General features: G+C 36.3%; 1 protein-coding gene across 15 annotated transcripts in view; it reads left to right on the forward strand.

Annotated features, from left to right (window-relative positions):
* Positions 1-13112, forward strand: part of CADPS2 (calcium dependent secretion activator 2) — a 315444-nt gene that overhangs the window by 273679 nt on the left and 28653 nt on the right. For 8 of the 15 annotated variants that reach the window (XM_080575606.1, XM_080575605.1, XM_080575612.1 and 5 more), the window contains 4 exons: positions 4509-4583; positions 5361-5444; positions 7955-8038; positions 8156-8188. In XM_080575606.1, coding sequence (XP_080431732.1) covers positions 4509-4583; positions 5361-5444; positions 7955-8038; positions 8156-8188 — 276 coding nt within the window. The remainder of the gene's footprint in view (positions 1-4508; positions 4584-5360; positions 5445-7954; positions 8039-8155; positions 8189-13112) is intronic. The other 7 variants (XM_080575607.1, XM_080575613.1, XM_080575617.1 and 4 more) reach the window with 1 other exon arrangement.

Genomic DNA, 13112 nt, shown 5'->3' on the forward strand with positions numbered 1-13112 from the left:
CTGCCAAAGAAGGCAGAAGAGCATTTCATGACATAGACAGTTGCATTTCTGGCTCCTCTATAGGAGCTCTGGCATTTCCAATTACTCCTACTTGGCCTCTTCATTTCGATCTCTGATTTGGTGCTTTACACCAGTCAAGAAAAGGTTACCATTAGGCCTGAGTAAAAAACAAATATATTAAAGGGCTTTTCATTCATCTGAAACTCAACACTGAATATCCATATGACAATTCCTAGAACTTACTCTCCAAGTGATGGAAGGTGTTATTTCATTAAACGGATAGACTTAAACATCTCTTTGAATACCGCATGATCTTTTCAGTCACTATACAGAGCTATAAGCAGTTGTATAATTTGTTCAGGTAGAGTCAGCTGCAGAAGTTTTCACCCTTTGTTGTCAGATAGGAGGGAATTGTTACTTACTCTATCATTAGGGCATTCTGGTCGTGGTCACCAGTAACAGCACCCTGAGTTTAGAGTTTAAGTTTGATTGAGTCTCCTAGTTTTCCTATGTTACTTCATTTAGTGCTCAGCATATTCCCAAATGTCGTCCAGGTAAGTCCATTCTTAGAAAGAATCCCCAAGTCTGCCATTGAGAAAGACTCCACTCCTTCCCTTTTTCATATCATTCTAAAAGCTAAGAGAAGCATAGCATTATTTGGATACAGCCACAACCAGTACATTGTGTTCAAAGAGGCTGGATACCTTCTTCATAGGTTGGCAGCCGCCTTAAGAGGGTTTGAGAAGCAACGTCCAAGGGAGAATTGCCTTTTCTCAGATTAACTGTGGTCCCTGTAGCCTTCTTCATAGCCAGATGTGGTGCCCACAGCTTTCTTCATAGCCAGCAGAATGGCAATTCATGGGGCACAGCGGAAGGGTACAGTGACACACACAGCTAAGTAACATACCAGTTGCTGCTATTTTCCAAACAGTTGCCTGTTCGGCTTCTTAGTTTCAGTGAATGTAATTTCATACATTTTGGAGGAGTTGCATGCTGAACAGTATCCCACATCCTTCTTTCCTGAATCAGAAGCCAACAGCCCATGTATCCTGAGTCAAATGAATAAGCAGCAGTAAGGGAGACCTTTTTTGTCACACAACATTCATTCATCCAGAGATTTTTCAGCCTTTGTTATTTGGGATAAATAGTTTGAAGCCTATTAACTTTACAATCTAGATGCTGCAGTATTTTGGTAACATTCATGGTTTTGAGTATGGTAGACACACAATCACACAGGAAATATTGCTGGAGGCAAGACTCAAGCAGAATGTATTTCTGGGCCCACTTAGGTAGACAAGTAGTTAAATATAAGCAGGTGTTTATTTGTTGCTTTGTGTAACTGGGTAGTATGAATGGAGTAAATGCCATTGGTCTGTACTTTTCAGTGCTCATAGCAGAATGTACACAGAAATATTTTAGTTGTTTCAGAGTTCCAGCCTCCTTGTCATGCTCATAAAAGAAGAGAGACACTACTTTTCTATTTGGGGAAAAAGGAGTAATGTGCCATTTCAGTGGAATATGCCACAACTAATGCTGTGGATATTGATAGGGGAAAAAAAAAAAAAGGAAAAAAAAAATACACAAGGAAAAGTGGACTTTGGTGGACTTTGATTTGATGGGCTTTGTTTCTAAAGCTATTTTGGTTCATAAAATTCAAAGGCTCATTTAACTGCATAAATTGTAGAGGTTTATAGCTGGTTTGATAGCAAAAGTGCAGAAGAAATTTCATATGCAGGTAGTTGCCAATATGCCAATATGTTGGCAGTAACCCTTTTGGTTCAGATGGTCATGTGCAATTTATTTTCAGAGCCATCCAACCTTAAAACAAGCAAAAAAAAAAATCTTGAAACCTTTTTTTTTTATTCTTTTGTTAAAAAAAAAAAAAAGTAATTAAAAAAGTCAACCCCAATATTGGGATAGTGAGGGAACAGAACAGATTGTCGTACTGAGTAAGTTACCATTCTCAGCTGATCACCACAGGATTTAGGAACGAACTCTTCTGTTCTCAAAACTACAGTTGTCCAAAGGCACTAAAATACATTGTCCCCTTTCAAATATCAGTACTGGGCCTGTTACTAGGAACATAGAGACAAATTTTGAAGACCAGCTAGAAAGTCATTTTGGCTTATGTCCCATGACACTTTGCAGCTAAGCATGGTTTTGTCCAGTGTACCTCCCATAGCTGCAGCTGTTCATATTTTACTGAGAGTTACTCAAGGGCAGCTGGAAAGCCAGAACTAGATTCTGCTTTATCCCAAGATCCTTCAGGGACTTTGGGATCACACTGAAAGACTCCACATCATGCATTCAAACCATTCAGCTGTGGGAGCTGACATGTCTAGGTTCAGAATCCACATGGACCATGATCACATCAGCCAGCAGAGGAATATAAGGGCACAACTATCCACAAATGTATTTGGAAAAGGGATGAGGATTTGTCTGCTCTCACAGAGTAAGCTTGGCAGAAGTAGAAAAGCTGGAGTCCTTTGGGTCCTGATTTTGGGATTGTGCGTACTACTTTGTTAGCTCTTACAATTTTATCTTGAATTCTACAATATTTGTAATCTTCCTAAAGCCTATCATCTCGAGTCAAATAATCTTCCATGAGGATCTGAAAATTTGTTTTGTCAGGGGTGACTGTTTTGATGGAAGTTGGCACTGGAGAGGAGTGGGTTAAAAGAATTTCTGATCTCATGGTTTGCAAAATAAATCTTGGAAAAAAAATGAATGAAATTCAGGTTTAAAAAGTCAAATCTTATTTCTAAAAAAAATCAGTTTTGGAAGCTTTTCCTTGATCACATAGTGAAGTTACTTACAGATTATATTCCATTGACACAAAATTATATTTTCCCTGTGATGGTAGAAAAAATAATAATAAAAAAGCAAAAATGTAGGAACTGATTTTAGAATATACATAGATCCACGAATTTAATGTGTGGTTGGGGTAAATTTGCAAATGTTTTATGGGAGGGACCACAGTGATTTTTCACAGATTATAGGAATATGTGTGGTTTTGACATACATCTGTGGTAATATAATAATTTGTTGTTTTTAGAGACTAAGAAATCATTGTCTTCTGAAGACTCTGTAAACCACAATGTCGCAGACAGTTTTTGGATCATTTATGTCTTTAGCAGATCTTGGTCAAGGCATTAATATGGTTAGAATCAATTATATATGGAACTATGGAAAGTTCTTTAATGTATTTATTACATTCTTTTGCTCTTCCGAATTGTTGGCTCATATTTGTCTGACACCTGTATTCATATTTTCCAAGTGTTCTTAAACTTTTGCGAAGAAGTTAAAACCAAAACTTAACACACATTAAGAACAGTAGTTAGTATGTGGAACAGATACACGTGCACGGGTAAACACATTTCATAGTTTTATTTTCTCTTAATTTGAATGCAAGTTTAGTAGGTGTACCGTTTAGAAAATCATTCCTAAATATATTAAACAGATGAGATTTAATGTTTTGATTTGTGTGGCAACTCTGAGACAGATGAAAAATAGCCTTTAAAAACTCTGAAAACTATTCAGCTGGCAGCTGCTAAGTTAGGCTAATGTTTGTACTGACCTCAGTACTTTTACTCTGAGCATTATGCTGTTAGCTGTTCCAAGTAGCCTTGAACTATGAAGATAGGGTTAGTCTTTACAAGTCACATTTTCTGTGAAGTGGCTATTGGGGCAATCTTTACTGTCAGATAAATGTTTCTAAGGAAGAATTACTGTTTAAATTGATGTGCCTCCTTGACAGAATGGGATCCCTAGTTCCTGTTAATTTCAGGAGGGAACTCTGTAGTATTATCTAAAAAGTCTTTCAGATTTATTTTAAAAGCATTTACTTAAAGGCACCTTCTTTATGAAAAAGAAAAAGACTATTGAGAATGAAGTCTGTTTTATTATGCCTTTTATAGCCTATTAATTTGTTACCATCTATTCTGCTTTGTTGATGAAATTTTAATTTTGCCCTTGCTTGAGCATATTGTAAGATTTGTATAAACTGCAGCTCACTGTGCTAACAGAAAGGCTCTTTTAGGGTGAACAATTGAAGCTCGTTTTATTCCTACAGGACATTTAAAATAACTTATGAATGAGAGTTGTCAGACATGAAATGCTGTATTAATTAAATCTTATTCTAGTCTTTTTGCTTCTCCAGCTAAACCAACCCTTTAGAAAAAAATACATGGCCACCTTAATTATATAGGAGAAGACAAAAAGTATCCTTCACATTCCTTCGCCTGAATAAGAATAAGAACTCAATTCATCTAAATAATAACCCCATTAGCTGCTTAACTCAACAGTGTACATGGGAAAATTTTCAACACAGAATGTAAGAAAGTGTTGATTGGGTGGATCGTTTTCAAGGGTTTGTTCTTCTGATGTTCAAAATGATAATTTTAAGTAAATCTGATCTGGCAGGGTTATCAGCTTTGTACCGTTTATGACTTATGACAAAAGTGTGTGTTCATATACATACTAATGCTTCTTTATCTTTTGAAAAACAGCAACAGTACCATTCAAAAATAGATGACTTGGTTGAAGAAACTGTTAAAGAAATTATTTCACTTCTTGTTTCAAAGGTAAAACAATTTAGATTTTAATTTATAATAAAGTAGAAAATCTTTATCTAATTACCAAACTTTTAAAATGTCTTTATGTATTCTACAGGTTTGCTATACACAATGAGCTGGCGGGGGGTGGGGGTGGGGGTGGGGGGAAATAACATGATTTTTAAAGCAGAGTCATCCAAATAATATTGAATTTACAAAATTAAATTTTATAACCCATTAGGTAAAAAATTTCTATGCAACTTCCTAATCAGATAGAACTGGTAAGACGTGATTATGTCAATATTATCTTAGGTAATAGCATGTTCTACTTTTTGTTTATTTGTTCACATGAAAACTTTCTGTCCATCAGCAAGTAGTATTTAAATTACTTTTATAGAGAGATGAACGACATCTAGAGTGTTGGTATAACTTTTTAATGAGATTTTACTTCACAAACCATTTAATTTAAAAATAATATATATTAATATATGTTTTATATGAAAATATGTTTGGAGAATACACAAAGAAAACCTAAATAATGTCTTGTGTTACTGTAGGACTCCAGTAAAAGTCTTAAGTGCTTAATATAAAAGAAAAAGCTTTTAGTCACTAATTGTTTGAAGGACATGGCAAATAATGACAGAACAGAAACAATTTACAAGATGTTTTGCAATCTGTGAATTACAAATTACCCAGAAATACCTGATTTTCAGAGTAGGAGAAATTAGCCATGCACCAATTGTGAGTTAGTGAGAAAAACTAAGACGGTGGTCATATTTTCATTATGCTTTTGTTTTCATTTGTTAGAGCTTGCAGGCAGGGGCTGAGGGGGAGGAAGAATCTCCTTTCAGATTGACCTCCACCACGCTTGCACATGAGTTGAAGAGGAAGGTTTTGTAGAATTCTTATAGAAGTTTAAGCAAAATGTGTCCACTTGTGGATAAATGTGTAAAGAAAATATACATTTTCTTCTCTAACATGGTGTATTAATGTAAAAATAACTACAATGGTTCGACTTGGCAGTGTTGAGATTTATAGTTTGTCATCATTCTGAACAAACCTGTCAGGCTTTTTTAGAATTATTGAAGGGGGGGGGCATTTAATCAGAGCAAATTATGCTATTAGAAGTTAATCCTTTTAATATATTTTTAATATATCTGGAATTACAGAACAAGGAGGAAAATAATCATATTTCTTCTGGATATATATACGAATTCTAGAGATGATTGACATCGGTAAAGAGGGATTTGCATTATTAGTTATCACATGGACTATTACAAGAGGTTGAAATCTCAGAACAGAAAGCAAATATTTTGTGTCATTGACTGATCATTAGGAGCTTAACCAATCTCTCCTCACTTGAGATATGAAATGCCAGAGACATCCTGATTGCTTCTGTTTCAAAGTGGAAAGCCTCTGAGGAAGGCTGATGTTTCACTCTTGGTTTTGGCCAGGAAAAAAGCACATCAACATGCATAATATCCCTGCAAGTTCATTTTTTTCATCATATATTTTCATTACTCTTTAGTTTTTGCTTCTGTATTATTTCCTTTGTATTCCAGTGGAATAAGTGTTTCAATATTTGTATTTAGCTGCAAGCCATCTATGGAAATGAGAAGAGTACTTCCACTCCAGTGAGACTCTAGTTAGTAAAGATTCGACTGTGAATTTTATATGCAGGACTTCCAAGCTAAAGCATTTAACAAATGACAGGAATAGCACAAAAAGCACGGCATGTCTCAAGGTAACCCGTTCAGAGAATCAGAGGTATAGGCAGAAATGTTCTGAGAGCTTCACAAGTCTGTACAGTGAGATTTCAGAAAACAAGTTTCCAGCTTCATAACTACCACTTTCATTTAAATGGACATCCTTGACACTGCAGTGTTTTGCTTTCTGATCCTTTGTGTCCCACTTGTATTGGAACCATTTGTTGGCAATGTGGACACCATGTTGTTTGTAATATTAGCCCCTTCCATAGTGGATATTTGCACAATAAGATTTCACACCCTTTTGCAAAAGCATCCTTGCCAGTCAGATAAAACAAGTATGGGAGTCTGCAGCACATGAGCAGTGGCTTCTCACAGACATGCAACAGCAAGACAGAGAGATGGTATTTGGTCTAATAAAGGAACTGTAATTAAACTGTGCATGGGGTGCGGAAGCAACCACCATTCTCTCTGGTAGCTTGTGATGTGGTTTAGTTCCTTGATCGGCGCCTGCATACTAGTGTCTTAATTAATCACTGTAAATATGACAGGTTAGATTGATAAATGACAAATGTAGGCTTGCACTTGCTCCTGCTCCTTGAACTGTTAAGAGCAGGGCTTATTGTAAAGTGATGATCTCAGTTCCTCTGGAGGTGACACTGTTGTGACACTGTTACAGTGCCCATTAACAGCATGCCAGATGGAATTTTGTTCTGTCCTCACACTCATAAAATGATACTCGTGGTTGTGGGAATGACTGTGTTGGAGCAAGGGATGACTTTTAAAACGATCTTTATATAAACTGGAAGGCAATTCATATGTGTAAAATAAATGTGCACGCATACAGTGGCTGACATACTTTATGTCATACACCACGAATGACTGAAGCAACATAGCTTCACAGGAACATGAGAAAGGGATTTATTTGTATTAAGGCTATTTTGGAAAGTTTTAACATTTAGGCTGTAATTAATGCAATTAATACAATTAATAAGAGTTTTTTTTTGTCAGAAACAAATTTTGGCGAAAAGGTCTTTAGATGCCTCTTGCTGGGGAGGTCTGCTCCTCAGAGAGTCATAGGTGGAAGCACTGGGGAAAGGAATCCTGCCATATCAGAGATGTGGGGCCTACATTTTCTTGCCCCTTGTTGACCATGCAGCAGTTGTTGCTGTTGCTGAAGACGAGTTGACAGAAATCACTAGTGCAATTGCACTTCTGGATGAAATCAGCGCTGGGTTTCTTTCCAATAACAAAGATAAGAGGAACTTGATACTGAGATAATCAGCTTTAACAATTGTGTTCCATCATCTTTGAAACTGTGATCATAGAAACTGTGGTCCTAGAAAATAACGTGTGTTTTCTACCCAGAATACATACTGGGTACACACACTCCTGTATTTAACCATGCAGTCTAGAGACAGCAAAGCAGTATGGGTTTTTAAGAAAAAGTGGGGTTTGGTTTCTATTTCTGCAGTAGTTAAAGTCATTTCTATCAGCTGGATCATCAGGGGAGCTGAAAAAAGAATGTTCTCCATGATTTCAGCACTTTGTGTGAGAGCAAGTGATCAAATTGTTGATCAAATCAGTTTGCCTTATTGAACAATAGAAGTCTGAGGAAGAAAAATTCACATTCTCATTCAAAATATTTACTTCTCATGTTGTGCATTTGGGTTTTGCTCTGTGCTTTTCCGCCAGGTTGTTTCAGTGTTAGAAGGTGTGCTGTCTAAATTGTCAAGATATGATGAAGGCACTTTCTTCTCATCGTTAGTTTCATTCACAGTAAGTGTTTGAATTCACAGTGTTTCTGTTCTTCTTTCTGTGCATGATTCTAAAATCACACACAATCTGTAGTAGTAAGCACTTACTGTGTGTTGTTTTATTTTTAATTTTCTAAAGGTGAAAGCAGCTGCAAAATACGTTGACGTTCCCGTAAGTACAACCTTTTTTTTCCCCAGTGTTAATAATAATTCAAAAAATAGGGGTTTTGTTAGCCCACATTTTTTATTGTTGACATTTTGCTTTCCTACAGAGATTCATTATAGCTTTACACAGAGTATTTAAACAACCACTACAACACTCAGAGGGCATTTCATTTCCCTTAAGCAATGAGTAACTCTCAAAGCAAAGCTTAGAAAGGTTATTCTCAATGCACTTTTTCAGTTGTGGAAGAGTGAGGATTGTAACCTAGATACTCTTTTGTGGGGGTCTTTCCATCATTTGGATATATTTTTCAATTGTGGAGGATAAGCAACAAGTAAAAGCATCATCCTTGCATATCTATTATTCATTAATTTCTTACGTTAGGACCCAATCTGGTTTATTTAATCCCTTGCTTGCTAAATCTCTTTTTGTTTTACCGTTGTTTATGCAATGTTTCTGTGGTATGAATAAAAACTAAAAAGGGTTGCTGTTGGAGCTATTTTACACATAAAAACAAAATTCAGCTATTAGAATATTTTCATTAGAGTATTATAATAAATAATAAATTGTTTTTCTACAATAAAGCACGGAAGTTATCAGACAAATATTGTCAATATCACTTTCAGAAATATTCTTTTTTCTCTCACAAATCTGTGTTCTCACTGATTTTAATGTGATTCTAAGACAATCATATTTGCCAAGCATAGGAAAAAATGGTTAAAATTATGTTCATGAGGTTACATAAATACAGTTACAAACATAGAACCCCATACACACTACACTATATGGTTGCTAGAAATTCTTTCAACAATTCTATACTCTCTCTTCCTCTCCCTCCTTATCATATAGCTGCACGTATGGAAGTGGCTTAAATGCGATCACAGTAGGTCCGGGGTTGAATACTTCTAAAAATGCTATTCTTTGCTTGGAATTCAATTCCTTGTAGTGATAGAAGGGTTATAGGTACCACAAAGTGCAGCCCTCTCATTTGGTATAGTTTCAAATATGTGCAAGATTGCACTTTCTTAAATGACTGTGTTCTGCCCCCATACCCCATCTCAATTCAAAGATCTCACTGGTTCACCTTAGAGTTGTCCTTGGGGTCTTGAAAACTGGTGGATCTAGGGAAGAATGGGTTGGGGGCCAAAGGGATGTTGAGGGTTTTTGTTTGTTTGTTTGTTTGTTTAAGTGTGTGAATTCAACAGAATTTTTTATCTTTGATTTCAGGCTGAATATTTGTCAAAGAGGGAAAAATGTGCTGTTTTGTAGTTTAATGAGAAGGTGTTAACTTTTAAAATAGACAAGAGCTGTTAGGAGAAAATGAAAGTAGTACTGAGCAGAATGTTTTAGAGATAAGGATGAGAGGGAAAGGGGATACAAAAAGTGAAAGGTAAATCAAAATAGAAGTAAAGGATTAAGAAAGAAGAAGGACATTCTTGGATTGTTCTTGGTCATTTCAAGGAGAAGGTTAATTCTATTAATACAGGCAACTTAGACATTAAGTTTTGTGACACAAGGATGGCATTCTTCAGCTTCTCAGGGCCAGGATGGGAAATGTGGACTCAGACTTGCAGTTTGTTTGGCAGATAATTTTGCAAAAATGTTCAGTGTTGCTATCCGCCCTTCTGTTCATTAATCTTTCCAGAAAATTGTGAATAAATCCATTAATATATATATATATATCTTTTGGTTTTAACCTGTTTAAGAAAACGTTCAACATAAGTCTCCATTTTTCAGAATGCTCTTTTAGGAAGTGGTATGTGGACAGTCACAAGGAACTCTCATTGTTTTCCCCAACCACAGTGTACCGGGATATATGAACACTATATCTGGTTTAGTAACTGAAATACCAACAGAAATATTAGGAACAGTGCAAAACAACCCAGACTAAGAAAAGTAGTGACAATGATAGTTTATGATTTCCTAAAAACAATAATGGAAAGATCTAGTTGCTATTATGCTGTTTTTGTTGGTAATTGTCACAGTATGTTATGCTCTGAAGTGAAAGAAATGGTAGCTGCTGCGCATGTAAAACAAACCAAACATTTGGAGAAAAATGGCACAAACATTACAAATATTAGCATTACATCAAGGATACAATTTGTTCTCTTGTTCATGTTCTGCTTTGTTGTTTGGGAATACAGGAGCTGATTTAGATTACAAAAAAATAAAAAATAAAAAAACTCACACAAATCTGATATAACTGTTAGTTTCTCTTAAAGCCCAAGCAGTCATTAGGAGATGCAGAAGTAAAACCTATTTTTTTTCTTTCTTTAACGTTCTGTTCACATAGCCAGTTAATTAATGAGAATAGGGAAAGAATGCAGTACAATTGAGGGCAAAAATATGTATTAATCTCAAATGATTGCTATTCCTAAATCATTTGGATAATTTCATTGTGTTCAGTTTCTCATCATGTCAGTTTTGCACACAAATAATTGTGTATCTAGCTCGTCATTTCTATACACATTTGCCTCATTTACAAATATAACCAGAGCAATTACTTATACAAATTGAGCATCCAGTTACATGCATATTTATATACTTCTTTTTGTTCAGAAAGGTATGTTTAAATCCCTTTGTAGGAGCAAGTAATCTATGCCAGTCATTTAGAGGGCACAGAAGGAACCTAATCCTCCCACACTCCATGTAGGCCACCTGTCATACCAAGTGCACAGAGGCCATTTGAAGGACCCAGGGCTGACAGCAGTGCACAACTCACACAATGCCAGGCCTCTTACTCTGCTGTTGCCTTTATGCAGGGATCAAAGGTATGAAAAGGGGCCTCACACATGTGCCAGCATTTGACTTATGGGGTCCCGTAGAGGCCAAAGTAGGAACTCTGCCTCCTACCAGGCAGATACACATCAGGACCTTCCAGACACCTCCATTTCCAAATATCACACTTGCGCTGCACTGCCTATTTAACTGGTTTTAATAAGCAAGCAACTTTTGTGTGACATGGGTGTTTACTAAGGTGTGGACATACTGTGCCATTCATTTTTTAAGCAGGGTTTAGTTGGAGACCTCTGTTTAAAAATAAAGAGCACAGAATAGACATCTTCTCATGCTCACTGCTTTTCCTACCATCTTCCTCCTCTGTATACCCAAACCTGGGAACCATCCCCTCTGCTTTTAAATCCATAAAAACAAGCTATTGCAGAATGCTCTGCATCATCTCTTTTAAGTCAGCAGTGTTTCTAAGATACCTCTTAAATGGAGATCAGAAAGACAGCAGCTAATGCATCAGAAAGTTAAAATAACATAGCAGAACATCATTATTGGGGGAAAAAAAAAAAAGCAGAGTTTAATATCAGATTTTGTTGTAGTAACTATAGAATATTGAAGATCCTTTGTAGCACAGAATTCAGATCCTGGCGCAAACCCTTTCACTCCTCTGTTGCCCTGTGGTTTCAATGAAACTATGCATAGATGAAAAAGTGTTTGCATAAACACCTGAAGAATCACGGCTTAAGTTCTGCAGGGCAGTTGTCTCTTAAAATACACACCGTAGCCCTTGCCAAGGTTGCTTTTTAATCTACAAGAAGATACATGACAGGCATGGAAAATGCATCACATTTTTTACATTTAAGCACAATAGTATTTTTCATAACCATGTAAGAATAAAATGCTACCGTTATAATGAACCAATTATACGAATCTTCCTGCCTGGCTCAGGCATTTTGATGTGTAAGAAATGAAGGAAATGGGGATCTTATCACGAGTACAAGTAGTTTCTATTCCAAAAATATGTTAATTCTGTCATTCAAAAGCACAAGTGATGAGCCTTGAGTATTTAGATGAGAAATTTCAGGCAGTGAAATTTTCCAGTGTGCTCTTTCATTAGGTGGTGGACACTTAATAAGGATCTCCTGTGTTTCTCACAATAGTCCCCTCCAGCTCATCACTCCTTTTCATTTCATTGTTACGTCCATGCTGTGGTTAAAACGCCTCCCTCCAGCATGCAGGGGAGGGGAAAGGGGCAGAGAGGAGAGCAAAAACAAAATAGGAAGAAGTTAGTTATTATATAGTTGGACTGTAACATCTGTTCTCATCTTTGAAAAATGAATGCTTTGACAGGGTAGCAACTCGAAGACTACATTTCTGTCCTGGTAACATCAAGAGTACGAGTATGCTTAATATTTTCTGATACTAAGAAATGTGCTGTGGCAAATGCCAGAGAGTAAACATCATACAAGTATTTAGAAATGTACATGGTTTTTATTGACATTCATGACAAACTTGCATTATAAAAAGCTGAAATTTAACTGTCTCTCTCCTATAGGGAAAAGCTACTATTAGTCGCAGTATTAAACTTGTTGCAGACCTTTCAGCAGCAAAATATTTGAGTGTCCAGAACTCAAGGCAAAGCAGCATTACTTTTGACCAGATGCCCCATCACCAGTGGGAGCATGTGTGTCATTCATAATAAATAGAGTTTCTACATCACGTTTGAAAATGGAATACAGATTTTTTTTTTTAAATTTGCCTCCCTGTTAAATAGACACTATGATAGTGTTTCCTTGTTTAATGGTGAAAGATTAAGCTGTTTCTTCTTTATCTGAATTTGTCACTATGAAAAATTGACTGTCGATCTGGACCCACCTACCAGTGAATAGTAAAAGAGACAACCTGCACCTGTGGGATTAGGTGCAGCAGCAGGAAGTAAGAGCACTTGCAGTATATAATTAAGAAGGATTTTTTTTTTTTTTCCAAACAGCATGTTCATCTTGCCAGGTTAACTAGTGATTAACCCTAAAAAAGAATGTGCTGAAGCCTACACCCTTGTTTAAACTCATTCACTTGCCAGTGTATTCAGTTACTTGTGTAACCAGCGACAAAGTAACCCTATTTACAACTCTTCATTTCCTGGTATTTTGTTTGATGTCTTTGTGTTTCCAGTTTCTCCATTCATCTCTTTGTTTGGTTCTCT

This window comes from Anser brachyrhynchus, assembly GCF_964034855.1.
Source record: "Anser brachyrhynchus genome assembly, chromosome: 1".
Lineage (NCBI taxonomy): Eukaryota > Metazoa > Chordata > Aves > Anseriformes > Anatidae > Anser > Anser brachyrhynchus.